Source organism: Adiantum capillus-veneris, chromosome 23, assembly GCF_014529385.1.
Source record: "Adiantum capillus-veneris isolate H3 chromosome 23, ASM1452938v2, whole genome shotgun sequence".
Classification (NCBI taxonomy): domain Eukaryota; kingdom Viridiplantae; phylum Streptophyta; class Polypodiopsida; order Polypodiales; family Pteridaceae; genus Adiantum; species Adiantum capillus-veneris.
The window spans coordinates 43,609,662-43,628,900 of NC_140953.1; the positions used below are offsets into that span (position 1 = coordinate 43,609,662).

Sequence of the window (19,239 nt, forward strand, 5' to 3'; positions counted from 1 at the left end):
CGGGTCTAGATCCCACATTAAGATCCTGAATACTAGAAATGAAGCTCGGCGAAGTCATGACATAATCCACTGTACTAGCCCCATGTCTGTGCAGAAAGCATGTAAATCCCACAGAAGAAGGAAAAATCTCTATTCCATTAAGTATGGCCAAACCATGCATAGCCGTCATCTCCATGAGATATCTCCCATACGCTGTATGCTCCCTATCTGTTGAGTGTCTGTCAAGCCCCATCTCCGAAATATCCACTTCTCTGAGTATCTCCTCTGAGGTATCATAGAATACCGTTTGGGAGTTGGCCGTCCTGCATTAAAGTCTCCCGGGAGAATGATATCTCCATCTCTAGAAAACTCCCATATGTCATCATCAAGTATAGAGAAAGGAGATTGTCCTCTGGGTGAGGCATAGACTGAAGTACTAGGGGAAAAGTAACATATAGCAATATATAAGAATCTGCCCGTCTCAACTCTTAGTCTCACCCACGTGTATCTCGCTTGGTCATCTCTCCAAACTATCTGTAATAGCGGCTGCAATACCTCCTTGAATAAGACAGCTACACCTCCTGAACCCCGGCTCCCGTGCTGGGATCTAGCATCTGGTCTACAACCTGTTTCCCATAAATAACTAGTCACACATGGCATCAACTGTCCAGACATCAATTGCGTTTCTGAGTAAAAAACAATGTCTCTATCTCTGAAGCTATCCTCAAAAGCACTCACATCCAATCTATAAGATCCATTACAATTCCATGCCGCCATCCGGAGTGTGGTCCCATAGGTCTCGCACCGTCAGGCTGTGCGCTTTTCCAAAACCACTACTTTCCCTCCTCTATAAAATGCAATTTTTCCTTTCTCCCTTGCTGCCTTAATCTCGGGCATCAACTCTTGCATATGTGTTATTTGCGCCAAAGTAAGGTCATCCCCCATAAATATCCCTGTGTTCTTAAGTGTTGGTCTCTTCTTTAGGAATTCCTTCCTTGATTCCAGAGTTGGGAATCGCAAAATAAGTGCTTTCACTTTGACATTTCCCTTTCCATCAATTTCCTTCTTTCCTACTCTTCAAGCACCTGTATGCGTAGGTTCCGGGATGCCCATGAGTTGCAAGAGTTCCTTCACTTCATCCTCTACATTTCGAGTGTCTTTGATACTTATAATACGCACATGCAGGGCTCTATTCTTCCTCTTCAATTCCTCTTCAATGGTCATATTGATGGTGGTAGAAGTTTGTACGGCTTCTGGCATCTGGGCCTTCCCTTTCTTTGCACCCGCAATCCATTTTTCTGCTTCGTCAACCTTCTCTTGTGTTTTATAAAGGCGCTCCGCCCATGAAGAGGCCGCTTTCGAATTTTGCTCTTCCCCTTTGCGCAAAGTTTCCACTTGCTCCTTAATTTCCTCAAGCTCCTTCAACATCGAAGGCTGATTTTCCCTCTCCATTTTGGGCATAATCTTGCAAGCTGCAAGCTCCCCTTTAAGCTCTTCAATCACTGCATCCTTTTCCTTTATGCACTTTTCCACATTTGTTTTCCAGGCATCAAATCTTGCAATTGCCTCATCTAATTTTTTCTGCATAATACATTCCATAACATTCACTTCTGCCCGCACTAAATTCTGCATCTCCCCTTTCAAGGATGCGTACATCTCATCATGTTTACCAAGCATCACTTCATCCAATTCTTTCCTCATATCTGCATACATAGAATTCTTATAGTTATCCGCATTTGCATACATCTCTTTCCTAATATCATCTCTCATAAAGCTGAGCTCTGATTTAATCATTACTTGAATTCTTTCCATTAATACATCATCCTTGACTCTGATGGTTTTCCCTGCCCGTAAAGAACCTGGCGAGAGTATACTTTCTTTGTTCCTCCGCTTGAAAGTCGCTTGCATTTTTTGTGGAGTGATGAAGCTACTTGTATCATCCAACTCATCTGGCTGGTCCATCCTCAGAGAGAGTTGCTCCTTCAGCTGTAGTCCCTTGCCTACTCCTCTTTCCCCCACTTTTACTTCTTCCGCTCATACTCCTCCTTCCCCCTGCTTGCTTCTGCCTGTCGCATCCTGGATTGCGCGCATCAATTTCCTGCACTTCTCCCTGCTTCGCGTGCAAGCCTCCCTTGCCTCCCCTTCACCTTCGCGCTGTTCTACTCTGTAGCTATGCGCATTCTGCACTCTTCAGCCCCTCTGTTGCACAGGCTGATTGCTGTGCACACCTTCAACAGCCCTTGAGCTCGTGTAGGTGCCTACCTCGCAAGTGCACACCAGCTGCCTCAGGTCGGGCTGCCGGCTTTGCTTTGCCTCGGGTCGTGCTGCCTCAATGATAAGCGAGAGAGATTACTTCAAACACTATGCCTGAGAGAGAGAGAGAGAGAGAGAGAGAGAGAGAGAGAGAGAGACCTTCTGCCCTACATGGCTTTTCTCGTTATGTGCAAAATTCTTCTTGTTGGAAGATACACTTCCAATATCTTTTACTATAGATGATCTTCCATGTATGTTATAATGTCAAAGCTATAGAAAGGGGATCAAGCGCAACCCTTTCCAGCTTACTATCCTTTCCAGTAATGTGTAGAATACTATAGCCCTCACTATACTAGCCCCCCGAACCCTTGACAGCTGGGAAAGGACCTTACTATCCTTTCCCATAATTTGTGCTTCCAACTTCCACGGATCGCCACATCACTAGAAAAGGAAAATAAGGGTCCTTTCCCTACACCTTCACATTTGTTTGGCTTGTGATTTTATTTAGAGTACAGGATTTGGTATATAAGACTTAAGAATGGAGTCTTGGTTGTTTACAAGATAGCATGGTACATTGGATATTGGTTGAGAGTCACAATTCTCTTTTGAATGGTGGGCAAGTCCTATATGAGGAGAATGTTGTGGTTCCAAAAAAATTGTAGCTTCAAGTTTAATCGATTGGAGAAGGATTGAGGGTTAGGAATATGGCTGAGGTTTGCAGGCTAGATCTAAGTTGAATTGGAGACACGACACACACGACAGACCTGATATAACCAAATTTTCTTGTGGATTAGCTTGACAAAAGACAAAGCAGGAGCCTGAGACATGGCACGGCGCAAGATCCGTTCCCAACTACATAAACCTGAGTTTTTCTAGACATATCGTACATGTAGACATCCATGCATTGCTGATTAGCAAGTCTATTAGAAAGATCCCCATGGAGTAAACTCCAAGCAAAAGAAAGACTTTATCCAAATTGGACAAACAAATAGAATACATCTCTCTGAAAACTCTGTACTCAAAAAGACATATTACTGCGCCCTTACAAGGGACAGTGGAGTACACTTGTAGCGTAGCTTTACAGAAAATACATTGCTATTAAACTGCGGTATACCCTTGTAACTAGGGCAGAATGTCGAGTATATGACTATAAGACAGAACGTCTAGTATACTGTAAACAAAGAATGGACTTGCATCCACCCTGCAGGTAGACCGAGGCTTTGATTCTTCCTCATTTTTTCTGCAATGCAATGTTCATCTAAGTACAAAACACTGTAATGCCGACCAGGGAGGAGCTCATCTAGTAGTGCGGACAACCTTCGGTGACCTCACAAGAGGGACTCTTTGAAGGTTTCCCACATCATGTCAAGAAATGAGAAATCCAAATGGGAACGAGAAAATTTTTAACATGGACTCATTTTGCCACTATACCACCATGAATGGGCATATGAACAGGAACAAGCTACCACTAAGGCTGTTTCTCTCTTAAGAAGCCGATTTCCTGTTGCTATGGCTTCATAGGAAAGTGTGATAGCCATTTCTCCCTTTAAAAGCCAATTTCCCACATCATGTCGAGAAACGAGAAATCCAAATGGGAACGAGAAAATTTTGAACATGGACTCATTTTGCCACTATAGCACCATGAATGGGCATATAAACAGGAACAAGCTACGACTAACGCTGTTTCTCTTTTAAGAAACCGATTTCCTGTTGCTATGCCTTCATAGGAAAGTGTGGTAGCCATTTCTCCCTTTAAAAGCCAATTTCCTGTCAATATGGCTTCATAGGAAAGTGTAGACACTTAACCTTTTTGATGTGTCTGCGACAAACACATTCTCGGAACTTCTAGCTGCAGTACAGATCCAGTTTACCTGATCCACCAAAAACAATTGTTTGTCAAACCCTTCCTTTAACACACATACAACAGGAGAAAGAAACACTTTACCTTTCTTTTATGGCGAACATTCAGAAGCAATTGCCCGCAGAATGTATTTCTAGAACTTCTCTCCACACTCACTGTGTCACTTTCCTTGCACCAGTCCCACATTTTGATACCTTTGTCATTGCTTCCTGAGATGACAAATGATCTGCTTTCCTCGAATCTTGCAAAGGTGCTGCAAAACCCTCCAGATTTTGGTAAGCCCCTACATTTTTCATGCCCAAGCTTGAAAAGAGAGAAAAGGGGGAAGGAAGGGAAGCCCGCGGGCGGGGGGGGGGGGGGGGGGGGGGGATTCGCTTACACAGAAGATGCTGCAGACAAGTGCCTTCCTTCGACTGCTTCCTGTGCTCCATCAACAGCTTCCTGCTGGATGGTTTTACCCTTGCTCCCCTTATCCTGGCCATCATTGTTTGCGATTGCACCACAAAGACGAAGTTCGTGGCACTTCTCTAAAGCAAGGTCACATATTTCTACAGCTCCATTGCCTCTGGCAACAGCCAAAACCTTGCCTCCTTTCCCAGCCACTTTACATTCCGGTGCGGCTAAAACATGCACGAACGGAGGATTACAGAATTGCCCTGACACACCTGGTTGGACTGCACCAATACCTGCTCCAACACGAGTATCAAATAATCTTACTTAAGGCCTACCTTCGCATAGCAATTGGCATAGTTTCAGTCAAACTAGTTTGAGCATTTGAAACAACTAACAAATTCCACGTTTGAAAAACACGTATATACAAGGATGATTCCAGATTAAGCCCAGATTCACCTTTACAAGATAGTGCAAGGAATAGACTCATGATAGTCACCCACAAGATAGTAAAACCATCAGCTCCATCATGCATAGTTTCTACCAAATACTACAATGTACACACTAAAGGCATCAGTGCCCAACTAGGTAGTATTCTCTGGGCTTGCACCTGCTGCTTCTGCTTCATCCAACCATCGCCAGCTGCCCCCTTTCTCTCTCGCTACCTGCTCCCCACCATGCCCGCAGGGCCCTCCCCATCACCACGTAGAAACTGACACACCATCGTCCATACGAACCTATCACGTCAGCCGTCAGATTTTGCATTGGGTTTCCCGCCACAATCTGCGCCAAGTTTCACGGGATGTACGGGCAGTCCACCAGCTCTTTAGCACCTGCTCCAATCGGGCCTGTAAGATGAGCTCTTGCTACATCACCAATCTGTGCCCACGCACAAGTAAAAGAAGAGAAATCGCTCTCGATTACACCTATCAAAACCAACAAGGCACCAAATATCAGTAGACACTGACTTCATGCAGACATGCTCATGAGTCATGACCATCCACAAAAGATGGTGCACACATGACATTTGGATTTAGAATAATACTATCAATCACATTCAGATCTTGGTCTACATTGGGCTTCAGAAGTCTCATTGATCCACACAGGATCTATGTGTCATCACATCCAAGGCCACACTAACCTTTTCAGATCTCTCCGATGCACTGTAGAATCATCACCACCACACTCATGTTGCAAACATTCTACCCCTCACAGAAACTCAATTAAAGATTACAATTTGGAGAGTAAATATATTTTTGAACAATAGTTTTCATATGTACATAAATAGAAGTCATCAGGTAGAGTATCGTCAGCTCTATACCCCTGAAAATGTCAAAGACACAATCAATTGAACTCTAGTCACAATCCTAGTTTATCTATTGGCAAGAGAGTGAAGTGGCTCTCGCCTTCTAGGGCACCCAATCTCTTTTCTTCAACTGCACTCATGCATGTCCTAAGACTTCTGCAAAGCCTCCTTAATGGATGCTATGATAGTTACTAGGGATAGGATCCCCAAGCCTTCAATATCGGCACAATGGTGTTGGTGAAAAGCCTTCACATATGGCTAACGTAAACATGTGTGCAGATAGAGGTGCAAATGTATCTCAAGCGTGACACAAATGCCCAGCAACTAGACCATCATGATCATGTGATCTGCCTCTGTGTAGTCGATCAATGGTATCGTGTAGTGAAGGTGGAAATCTGACATCGATGGCAATGCCACCCAATGGAAGGGGAGGCTGAGCTGATACCATATAGAAACTAGTTGCTTAACGTCTCTTCCATGTGTCTGCAGAAGCAATGGGTGTGGGTGCTCGCTGCTCCTGAAAGAGTCTACATGCCTCTCTAGCATCTTGGGTCAAGAATAGCAGGTACAACTACTTAAGCCGAGCTGAATATGCTATATTCTTTTGCCTCACTAGGCGTCGCAAGGTACTACATGCCTGTCAATGTGTGGTGTCCCCTGTTGCTACCTTTCTGTGTAATCTGGCTCTAGTCTCTCGACATTGATCACATACCAGCTTTTCTGTGGCATAGTGCAACTAGCATGTCTTGCTATACCACAAAAGTGCGGAAAGGTTGTGCTGCCGCTGCATGAATAGATAGAAAAATGCCATAAATTTTAGAAAGAGAGAAAATCTGCCTACGGAGAGAAAACAGTCCTCAGCTGTCAAGAAGAAAAAAATGCGCTTTTCTAGAAAGAGAAAATATTAAAATTCAATTTTCAAGTGAGAAAATCACCACTCTCCATGAAATGAAATGTTATATTAACGTCTTTAAAAGGCCAAAATGACCTATGAGACCAAAAGGTTACATCCATATGGGACTAGTGCAATGTCTAGGTAACATAAATGAGGGTACCTAGAGCAGGTAGGTATGTAAGCCTACCCTACATTCTCATCATTATCATCATCATCATCATCATCATCATCAACATCAACATCAACATCAGCTAAATCATCTCAAAACATATGGGGAGGGGGCAATCACATGAGGGATAATGAGGTGTACAATGGAGAAAGTATACAACAATGATGATCATCCCATTAACACACTCATGGGTCTCTACAATATGGCCTCAAAGTCCTCCATAGTCATCTCTCTAGGAGGCATGCTCGATGTCGCTCAATGATGCTCCCTCGTTTTCGATATAGACCTCGTTTTACGATGTGAAGATCCTCACATCTTTGGGCATCGTGAGCGACCTAACTGGATGGCTCGATCAAGAAGGATGTCCCAATGAGGGTGTGATTGGGTGACCTGTGGTGGGCCATCACAAGTAGTCCCTCTGTAAACAGTAAAGATCTTCCTCTGTATGGAGGATCCTCTATGTGTAGCTCCTCTGCTCCTAAGGGCTATCGCTCTAAGTCCACAAGTCTTTAGCAAGAAGAGACCTAGGCACCTCTGATCATAGTAATCCATGATGCGGGATAAGCGGCCAAAGCCCTCTCTGAATAACAATGAAAACGCCCGCAGATCTTGTAGCATGTTGCGCACTATCAGATATAATGCTTCTCTGTCTCTCTAGCAAACCTAGCATAATTTCTCCTCTGAAGGTATACCTCTATGTCGGCTAGTCCTATCTCCAACTAGTGAGATGAGGTGTGTAGCTGACTAAGAACACATCTAATGCCATGAGATAGGTGGGTGTCCATATACATGGGGCGTGAGATGAACCCATTGTCTCTCATGTGGAGAAGATGGTCTCGATAAAAAGACATCTTCATCCCAACTCATGTGACGGAGACAGCCAAGTCGTACTAGTATCCAGCTAATTGAGATCATGTCTAGTAATCCTGCTACTCTCTGAATGTGAGAGGTTCAGGGAAGGTGCATCCAAGGAATATTGAAAAGGGGGCAACCTGTCCATACTAAATCAAACCAAGATGATATTTGTGCAAACCAACATGAAGCATCACCCTCACTAGCCAGCTGTCATGATGACTCAAGCCCTAGTTGTGCATATCTGTCGCATGGGAGTTCCCATGTGCTGTGAACAAGACACTCATCTCCCCTACAATTGGTGGTGGACTCATCTCATCTCTGATAATCTCACGTGGCACTGAGGCTTTTGCTCGGATCAGCCTAGAGATCATGGATACAAGTGGTCTCTCCATGGATCTCCATCCATCAGATGTGGGCCCTAATCTAATATGATGATCCAAGCTAGGCCCCCATATATGAACTCCATAAAGCATGGTAGAAGTGACCAAAGTGTCGAATAGCCACAATTTAGAGAATGGCTCCTGAAAGTGCACCTATCAACATATCCTCTCCACCTTGGTTTTGCCAAGGTTGATGGAGAGCCCACTATCATGTGCATAAGCATTGAACACGTCTAGATGTCTCTGCATACTCTCTGGAGAGTCTGAAATAAGCACAATATCATTGGCATAAAGCAATAGAGGTATCCATGAACCTGACAATTGTGCCCCTCTATCCCTTGCAGTCTCAATATGGTCAGAAACCTCATCAATATACAATCCAAACAAAGACAAAGAAAGTGGGCATTCCTGCTTCACCCCAACAGTAGAGTGAACAGGCTCTGAAAGACACTTTGCTGTCCATACTCTCCCTATAACTGTCTCATAGAGTGCCATGATACCGCTTACAAGCTCCTATGCGACTCCCACGTCATGTAGTCTCTATATCAATCTGGCTCTCAGGATTGTGTCAAAGGCTTTGCGGAAATCCACAACAATACAATAAAGCCTCCCCCCATGTGCTTTGCCCTCTTCAATGATCGCTCTAAGCAAGAAGATATGGTCAAATGTAGAGAATCCCTCCTGAATTAAGTCTGCCCTGAAGCTCGTACACCCTCTTTCTCTACCCATCTGTTCAACTCATGCTCAAGTATAGATGCATATAGCTTGGCCAATGAGTGGCCAATCATGATAGTGCAATAGCTAGTTGGCAAGGTCAGTACTTGAGTGGCTGTACAATCGTAGATATACTCCAAGTCTTAGACAACCCCACATATGTCCCTATTGAACATGAAGGCCAACATACCATCAATATGATCTCTAGCATGTATGAAATGCTTTGCCACTATACCATCATGATCATGTGCCCTCCCTATGTGCATTTGTCAATGCCTCGCCTCACCATATCTGCTGTGAAGAAAGTAGAAGTGGGAGGACAAGGCTCCCGTGGGTCTCACTGCTCTGCTACTGTGTATAGAGAGGATGCATATTGTGTGCATGTCTCTGTAGAAGTAATGACTGGAGAGGCTGAGTACTCTCTAAAGAGTCGCCAAGCCTCCCTAGAGTCCTGGCTGAAGAGCATCTGATAAAGATCTCTCTCAAGTTGAGCTAAGAAAGCTCTCTTCTTCCGTCGTAGAAGCCATCAGAAGAGTATATGTGACTGCCCATGTGTGATGTCTCCCAAAGCCAACTTTCTCAGTAGTCGGGCTCTCGTTTCTTGGCGCTCATCATCACACCAACTACTATGAGGCATGCTCCCAGACTGTAGCCTCCCACTAATCTGAGAGTGGGGAAAAGCTATGGCTGCTGCTGTGTGTATCATCTCTGTCAATATCACGTGCTAGATAACTATAGAGCTCTGCTATACTACTCTTTCTCCATATTGAATAATGACATATGGGAGTTCTCTAGAGATGGAGTCATCATTCTCTTAGCAGACTTTAATGCCAGAACAGCAGATTCTCAAGCAGTATTCTATGATACTTCTGAGGAAATGCTCAGAGAAGTGGATTTATCACAGGAGGGGCTTACTAGATACTCACAGGATAAAGAACACACTGAATATGGGAGACATCTCATGGAGATGGAAACTACACATGGTTTGGCCATACTTAATGGTCTAGAGAATTTCCCTTAATCTGGGGGATTCACATGCTTCCCGCACAGGCATGGGGCCAGTACAGTGGATTCTGTCATGACTTCACCAAGCTTTATTTCTAGTATCGAGGACTTTAAGGTGGGACCCAGACCGGTTGGGATTGCAGTGGATCATGCTCTCTTGACCTTATCAATCTCCTTCCAATACAATGCCTCTCAAGTACAAAGGAAGAAGACACACACAAGATATACTTTCACGCCAGAGACTGATTCAGTCTATGTGGAACAGATCTATAATAGGATGTGGGCAGCCGAGCCAGTATATACTGTAGAGGAGATTACTTCTCAGCTAACAGAGATACTACATGGAGCAGCACAAGAGGCATACCCACATACTCAGCCTGATCAGAAGAGAGGATCTGGGAACATGCCTCAAAACAGTTGGTACGACGAGGAATGCAGAGAGACAAGAACCCAGGTCCAGAAAGAGCTTACACTTGAGATCATCACATATAAGCAGTCTCGGATTGCTCTTCGGCGTATAGTACGTCGCAAGAAAAGGGTATTTTTAGCCAAACTGGAGAAGGATTTATATCAGCTCTTCTTGAGTCAGGACTCACATGAGGCCTGGCGTTTATTTCACAAGCACTCATCGCCTCCGGCAATTACTTCTCTTGAGATTTGGGGTCAATATGTAACATCATTATATATGGTATCTGGACAGCCTCCATTACCAGATCCGCTAGAGCCATGCCTTGCTACTAGTACTTTCTTTACTACGGAAATGGTGGCAAAAGCCATTGATAAGATGAAGACAAGAAGAGCATATGATCATGAGGGTTTAGTAGCAAAACATCTGATCCATGCAAGGGATCTACTTTCAGAAGTCCTTGCTCGTCTGTTTAATCGGGTCGTGTGTGAAGGATTACATGAATCTTGGGAATTATCTACTATTGTACCTATTTTCAAGTCAGGGGATCCTATGATACCCGGGAACTACCGTACCATTATGGTGGGTCACACATTGACCCGACTGTACGCATCCATTCTGGAACAAAAATTAAGTAGATGGGCAGAGAATGAGGGCATAAGGGCAACAGGACAAGCTGGATTCAGGAGGGGCTATTCCACTTTAGATCATATTCTTACGCTCAGAGCCATTATTGAGGAAGGAAGAGCAAGCGAGAGAAGGATGTATTGTTGCTTTGTGGATTTTCGGAAAGCTTTTGATCCAGTACCAAGGGCCAGATTGATGCGCAGAATGCAAGAGTTAGGGGTGCCCAAAGAGATTATCTGGGGGATCATGGCCTTATACGGGTCAGTAACTGGTTATGTACGTACTCCAGAAGGGGATTCCGACATTGTTCATTCCACCGTTGGAGTAAAGCAGGGATGCCCACTGTCCCCTACTTTATTTGGTATGTATATAGATCAGGTATCAGATTACATTGATAGAGAGGGTGACAGAGGTGCTCAACTCGCTGGGTCATGGATCCCTTTGTTGTTGTCTGCAGATGATATTGTATTGATAGCAGAATCACCAGATGGAATGCAGAGGCAGTTAGATGCATTACATAAATTCGCAGAGGATAACGGACTGTCGGTAAATTTGGGTAAAACCAAAGTTATGGTGTTTAACACCACACCACAGTGGGTTAGGAGATCGGCACCTACATTTGCATATGGTCAGGATACAGTAGAGTACACAGATGCATACACATACCTTGGTGTGGTATTTACAGGACCGAAGTTTACTCTTAAGAAAGCAACGGATGCTAGATTGTCCAGAGCCTCTGCGGCCTTGGGAGGGTTGGAGAGGATGTGTTCACAAGTGCAGTTTCAGGAACCACGAACAAAACTTTGGCTCTTTGATACTGTGGTGGAAAGATTACCCCCCTTCCAATACTCTCTTGAGGCTCCATCACTGGCAATCACACGAACTGAGATTAATAAAATCATCCACCAGGATCTTATACAATTGGACACTAAGAGGACATGGGTAGACCCTACACAAGAATTGGGCACGAAGATGGCCGACTACAAAGAAAACTTCCTACAGCTATCTGAAGATGGTTTTGTGATTCGCCCGAGCTACATGGATACCCACATGTCTCATGGTTTGAGATGTGCTATTGGTCAGATTCGTACATCCTCACACCAGCTGGAAATTAAATTTGGCAGATTTAGGGGAATCCCACCTGAGAGCAGAATTTGCAAGTTATGCGGAATGGAGCCGGAGACAGAATTACACTACATATGCCATTGCACCGTATACTATGAGATACGTGGGCGTTTCCATTGCCTATTTAAAGAAGGCTTTGGACCTCTAGATAGTCATGCAATACCAAGATCAAAGGTGCTTAGGCCTGTACCTACTGGAACTACATCGGCACAGGGATAATCTAATGAGAAGACAAAGAGCACTACAGCCTCACAAGCAGATCACAAATTTCTTCGGATCGAGAGAAGCAGGAATGGAAGGAGAAGCAAGAGGCCAGTAGCAAACACAAAGGAGTACCTACATTCATACCAAAGGTACCCTCACTGACAGGGCGATTGAGCTTAGGAAATCGAGACGACCACGACCGAGATGCAGAAGCACACTTCACCGGAGGAGACTACAACAAAGGATTAGAAGCATTCTAGCCAGACACCCAGAATGCTCCTTTAGAAGTTTATCTAATACTTCGTATTTAGTTTTTCGCATTTATTTTTCACACTTTCACACTTTTCAGACATTGTAACAGATTCACCACTTTTGTATCAGTTTGGTCTCATAGGTCACTCTGGCCTTTTGAAGACGTTAATATAACATTTCATCTCTCTCTCTCTCTCTCTCTCTCTCTCTCTCTCTCTCTCTCTCTCTCTCTCTCTCTCTCTCTCTCTCTCTCTCTCTCTCTCTCTCTCTCTCTCTCTCTCTCTCTCTCTCTCTCTCTGCGCAGCGCGCAGCCCTGCCTACACGTCGCCCTGCACACCAGTAGTCCATGACAATCTGCTACTCGCGCGGGACTCCATGAGCTGCCCACTGCTCTCGCCACAGTCCTCGATAGCCCAGCACCCCTGCGCAGCATTGCTGTGGAGCACACCTGCCGCCATTGCCCCCGCCAACCTTGTTACACTGCGGAGAACTACCGTGGACACCTGTACGCAACACTGCAGCAAGGGTGAACCCCATATGAATGAGTGAACCAGTCAACCTGCGGGTTTCAAGAAGTGGTTTCTCCGTGCGATCGTCACCGACAAGAAACATGCCAAATGCAAAGGATAAACAAACACCCCCATCCAAGATGGATACAGGTACAGGTACAAATACAGGGACAGGTAAAGACAGGTGCAGGAACCGAGAAATCGGTGCTATGCTCGATGCAAGACATTTGGGGTTTTATCTCATCCTTACAGGAAATAGTGATGAAGCAGGGTGAAGACATCAAAAATCTTGCACTAAAGAACCAGGAATTGGAGCACACAATCCAAATACAGAATCTGAAAATGCAACATCAAGATGAGAAAATTCAAGCCCTGCAAGATGCATTAAACAAACAGGTCTCCAATGTGCAAGACGCTCTAGCTACACACGACGAGAAGCTTGCACACATCAGTGATAATGCAACAGGAAATACGACCTCCTGGGCACATGTAGTAAGAAGTACTCCAAATGCCATTCCGCAGACACATGAGACGTATGCAAATGTAGATGACACAGAGTATAATGAGCGAGAGAAACGCAGTATGAATATTGTGATCCGAGGCATACCCGAATCTGACAATGAGAAAGTACTCCTGTTGAATGCGGAGGTCACGGACCTCCTTGCAAACACATTTGGCATGCATGATGTAGTGGTGTATGGGGCAAACCGTGTGGGTAAGCAGAGACCTGAGAACAATCGCGCAATTGTATGCACAATGTTGGATGCACGTAAAAGAGCCATCATACTCGAAAATGCTCGCATTTATCTAAGGGACAGCCCAATTTACATCCGTGAAGACGGGACACCCGCGAAACAAAAGGAAAGAAGACGGGCATATGAAGAACGAATGAAAAAGAACACCACCCCCACAGGGGCAACACCACCAGAAGCATGACAGGGGGAAACCCATGGGACCACGAACATACACGTCACAAGTTGGAATTGCCGAGGTTTCCCTTTACACAAAGGGGAAGGATTGACAGAGGTTCTACCACAAGCAGACATACTTTTTCTACTTGAAACGTGGGAACAGGACACATGTAGACTGCCAAGTATTCCAGGATATATTACACACTCGGTTTGGTGGCCTGGTACTAAGATGCGCAGGCAAGGGGGTGTTGCTATAATGTACAAGGAGGAAATGCAAAATCAGGTTAAGATATGCAAGATAGATGAACACAAACGATACATATGGGCTGAGATTTGTACATCTGGGAGATCGATGTTCATTGCGGGATGCTACATCCCACATCGGGAATCCCCGTTCTATGATTTGCATAATCTCTCCAAGAATGACCCTTTTGCCGACCTATATATAGATATTGCAACCTACACACCACAGGGGGCAGTGATGATACTCGGGGATCTTAATGCTCGCATAGCCAACATACACGTTCAATTGGTTGACTACTCAACCCATCCCGCCGACAAAGATGGCGATCTTGTATTAGATGCAATATGGGATAGATGCTCATGCGATCACCTCATGAATGAACAAGGTTCGGCTTTGATATCCATGATGAATTCTATGCAGCTTGTAGTCATGAATGGCACCAAGAAATTTGCAAGCTCTGGAACATACACATGCTATACATCAAACCATGGAAGAAGCACTAATGACTATGCGTTAGTTAGCCACAATGCATTGGATTTAATTGGACACTTTAAAATTGGGGCTCGGTCACCGAACTCTGACCATACTCCAAATCATGTATGTCTAGACCTCCCACACATGCCTACACAACGCATCCAAAAGGCGACAAGTTGGGCATGTCGAATGCAAGCCACAAAGAAATTCGATTATGCCACTTTTCTGGACAGTCTATTGAGTAGCCAATGCATGTTCCAAAACATTTCAGAAAATTGGGCTACCTTTCATCAAGCAATAGAAGAGGCTACAGAGGTCACTATGGGGCGATCTAAAAGAAATCACCAACAAGTGAAAGATCTCCCTCATAACCCATGGTTTGATGCAGAATGTAAAGCAACCAAACGCAAGTTGAAGTGCTTCAATAAGTCCACGAAGGAGTGGGAAAGTGCAGCCAAGGAATACAGGATGCTGAAAAGGAAAAAGAGAAGGATGCATGAACTTTTGAAGGAGGAGCAAGAGGTGATCAGATTTAAGAAAGAGCCCAAGAAAGCATGGCGCAACATGAAAGGGAAAAAGGAGGATACAATGGGAAATTTCAGCATGGATGAAATGTATGTATATGCACAAACACTCTATGCTCCCATCGATGCTCAAATAATGATGAATGCTGAAATTCAGGTTGACACTAAGGAACCTATAACTTTTGCAGCGGCTTTAAGAGGTTTGAAAAAACTAGCCACTGGGAAAGCCTCTGACATTTTGCACTTCAACTCTGAAATGCTGAAATGGTCGGGCAATGAAGCCAAGAAATGGATACACTGCATGATGAATCAAGCTATCCACCAAGGCATGCCTGAAGATTGGCAAGAGAATTGGGTCAAAGCTTTGTTTAAAGGCGGAGACCGTAACCTACTCACGAATTACCGCACCATCATGGTGGGCTCTTGCATGGCAAAACTTTTTGGGAGCCTGATAGAAAAGGATATTAGCACATGGGCTGAAAATAGTGGAAAGAGGGCTCTCGGTCAAGCAGGTTTTAGAGCAAAACATAGTACCATAGATCACTTGATTACAATCCGCATTATGATGGAAGAGGCGCAACTCAAAGGGGAAACTATGTACTACTGTTTTGTGGACTTTAAGAAAGCGTTTGATACGGTACCTCGTCATGGGTTATGGTCCCGCATGGAGACCATTGGGGTTCCCATACACTTGAGGGTTGCGGTGGCACGCCTATACCATGCGGTTCGATGTAAACTGAAAATGCAAACAGGCTTCTCCAAAGAGTTCTTTAGCACAATAGGGGTCAAACAAGGATGTCCTCTGTCCCCAACATTATTTGGGCTATGCATAGATGAGCTTGAGGACTTTATCTGCCAAACGACGCAAGATAATGGAGATGCACCAAACATAGGTCTCATTACTTTGCTACTCCTCATTTATGCTGATGATGTGGTTCTTTTCGCACATAGCATGTCTCTCTTGCAAAAACTTTTGGATGCGGTACATACTTTCTCCAAAGCCACAGGACTTTCAGTGAATGTCACGAAAACAAAATGTATGGCGATTTGTACACACAAATCAAAGGATCAGCCCGCCCTTATGTATGATGGGTAAGAGATTCAAGCAGTGGACAGATTTAAATACTTGGGCATCATTATACCCTCGAATCATAGATGGGGGCAATGTGCAAAAACAAGAATTGAAGCACGACAAGCAAGGTATTACGAGTTTGAAAACATGTGCAAACAAAGCGTCACTAGAAGGTGGGAAATAAAGTCCATGGCTTTCAATGCGTGCGTGGTCCAAACGCTTTAGTATGGGGTAGAGGTATGGGGACCAAGTATTCCGGCCAACACATGGAATGACATTGAGAAAATTCAGAAAAAGTTCTTATGTAGACATATGGGGATAAAAACCACAACACCATACTCAATGATGCTATTGGAAACTAGAAAAAGACCATTGGAAATGCTTGCCTTGCAAAGAATGCATAGATATCTCTTGAAGGTGAAGCTGATGCCTCATAACCGTTTGCCTCACATAGCATGGGAGGTAGGATGTAAGCCGCAAAAGAACCACAAAAGCAAGTTTCTCACCTCTAGCCTTGTTCGGGACATCAAGAAATGGTTCTCTAAATGGAATGTGGGAGCACATGTGGACATGCATGTACAGGCAGGTACCGAGCATGAGCACGAGCTGAATTTTGAACTACAATTACATGAGGCCCTCCACAGCAAATGGAAGAATGCAATGCACAGGTCCAAGTTTGAATACTATTGCAAGCACATAAACACGAGATACTGGGAAGAGTACAAGACCGGGGAAACCCAAATACATATGAGGACACCCATGTCTTACCATGCGAGATGGGCCATCACCTTGATGCGGACAAGATCACACATGCTCAAAAGTGAAACGGGAGGATGCCTGAATATTGATGCAAACATGAGGAGATGCACTCAATGCAACTTGAACTCATTGGAAAATGAGGCACATGTAACCCTTGAATGTCCAGCATATGCACACGTTCGGGTCGACTTTCCCCAACTTATTCAAGGATGTAATACATTTGAGGAACTTCTCTCAAGAGCACATCCCTCTCCAGTAGCACTAAGCATCTATCTTGCCAAAGTGCTAGAACATCACACCACACTCGCAAACAAAATCACCACAGAATCATGACACGTCCCCTCCTTCACATCGGAAGGGGGGAGTCTCATATATGAGATTTTGGGTCCCATGGGTCATTTTGGCCCCCCGAGGACGTAAATACACCATCATCATCATCATCATCATCTCTCTCTCTCTCTCTCTCTCTCTCTCTCTCTCTCTCTCTCTCTCTCTCTCTCTCTCTCCCCCCGCAAAAGTAGTAGTATTTTTGTTCTAGTTCTTTTGTACCCAGCCATGGTATCAGATTCACTATTTTGTAATAGATTGGTCTCATAGGTCATTTTGGCCTTTTGAAGACGTTAATACAACATTTCAGTTTATCTCTCTCTCTCTCTCTCTCTCTCTCTCTCTCTCTCTCTCTCTCTCTCTCTCTCTCTCTCTCTCTCTCTCTCTCTCTCTCTCTCTCTCTCTCTCTCTCTCTCTCTCTCTCTCTCTGTGTGTGTGTGTGTGTGTGTGTGTGTGTAAGCGCGCGCACGTCTACAACCACGCCAACAGGTCTAGACGAGACTGATTAAGACATGAATGCGTGGTATAAGTGATGTGGGAGCCAAAACATAATCCACCATGTTAGCACCATGTCTATGAGGAAAGCAAGTGAAGCTGCCTAGAGAGGAGTATCTAGCAAGGCCATTCAAAATGCCCCAATCCATGTGTTGTGCCCACCATCTCAATCGGGTATCTTCCATACTCTGTAAACTCCTCAGCATCAGGTCCTCAAGAGCTCCATCTCTCTGGATTCTAGCTCTCTCAACGTCTCCTCGGAAGTGTCAAAGAAGGATGCATGATGACATGCTCTACTAGCATTAGAATCCTGGAGTAGGATGGCATCTCCATCCCTCGAGACATCTACTATCATGTATGGTGAGTGAGCCTTAGCCAGAGCATACTGAGATGTTCTCGGAGGGAAGTAACATATGGCAATGTAGAGAGCTCTTCCCTCTAACTCTAATCCACACATAAGGCACTACCACTTTGCCTCCTCTATAGAAGGCGAGTTTCCCCTTCTCTCTTGCAGTAGGGATCTCGAGCATGCATTCTTTAATGTGTGCTAGTTAAAACACTATAAGATCATCTCCCGAGAAAATCCATGTTTGCTTTAATGTAGGCCTCTTTTTGAGAAAGTCCTTCGTCTCTTCCATGATAACCAAATGATTAGAGCACATTCCTTGGAGGTTACTCCATCGCCTCCTCCTTTCTTGCCCACTCTCCATGCTCTGGTGTGTTTTGGCTCCATGATTCCCACATGTGCATGGAGGTTTTTCCCTTCCTCTTCCACATCGTTGGTGTCCTTGACACCTATGATTCGTACATGTAAAGCCCTTGCCTTCCTCCTTTGCTCTTGTAAGGTGCAATGGAATGAATGTTTGAACTTTGCTCAAGATGAGTGCTCCGAACTGTGCTCAAGGGTTCCTTTTACTTACGGAAGGGAGAGCCTTCCGTTCCTTTAGTGAGAGAGTGTAATGGACACAAACAAAGTGAGTGGACATAGTGAATGGAAGTGCATGAGACAGAGAGATAGAGAAGAGAATACGACACCAGAGACGTTGTAAAACCCTCCTCCGAAGGTCCCAAGAGCGGTCTACTGATTGCACAAATCTGTACAATCCTTGGACATGCCAACGATGTTGACGACGATGAGGACAACGACGAGACGGGCTGAAATCTGAAAACTCTAAGGGCTGAAATCTACAAATCTTTATCTGCTGAATTCTGACTCTATGTCGATGACGATGTTGATGGCGATGATGCGACGACGACGCCCTGAAAACGCAGATGCTGAAATCTGCGTTTTCCGGGCTGAAACTGTAAACCTTGCGGAAACTGACTGTGCGGCGAGGAACTGCTGCGGGAAGGTGAGAACTGCGAGGTTCGAGGGTTCTTCTGCGAATGCTAAGGGCTGAAAACTGAAAACGCTGGTGGTTAAAGAGGTTCCGTCGCGAAGATCTGCAAAAACGCTGGTTTGTCTGGCAGATCCAAAAATGCTAGGGCTGATCCTTGTGCTGA

At 44.7% G+C, this 19,239-nt stretch overlaps 1 protein-coding gene across 1 annotated transcript in view; it reads right to left on the reverse strand.

Moving 5' to 3' along the window:
* Positions 1–3,128: 3,128 nt before the first annotated feature.
* LOC147427717 (Transducin/WD40 repeat-like superfamily protein) overlaps positions 3,129–19,239 on the reverse strand; it is a 127,190-nt gene continuing 111,079 nt past the window's right edge. Inside the window, exons 9-11 of the mRNA XM_086496711.1 lie at positions 4,473–4,779; positions 4,178–4,346; positions 3,129–4,103 (exon numbers count right to left, since the gene is read on the reverse strand). Of these exons, the coding sequence (XP_086352837.1) occupies positions 4,014–4,103; positions 4,178–4,346; positions 4,473–4,779 (566 nt within the window). The 3' untranslated portion in view covers positions 3,129–4,013. The remainder of the gene's footprint in view (positions 4,104–4,177; positions 4,347–4,472; positions 4,780–19,239) is intronic.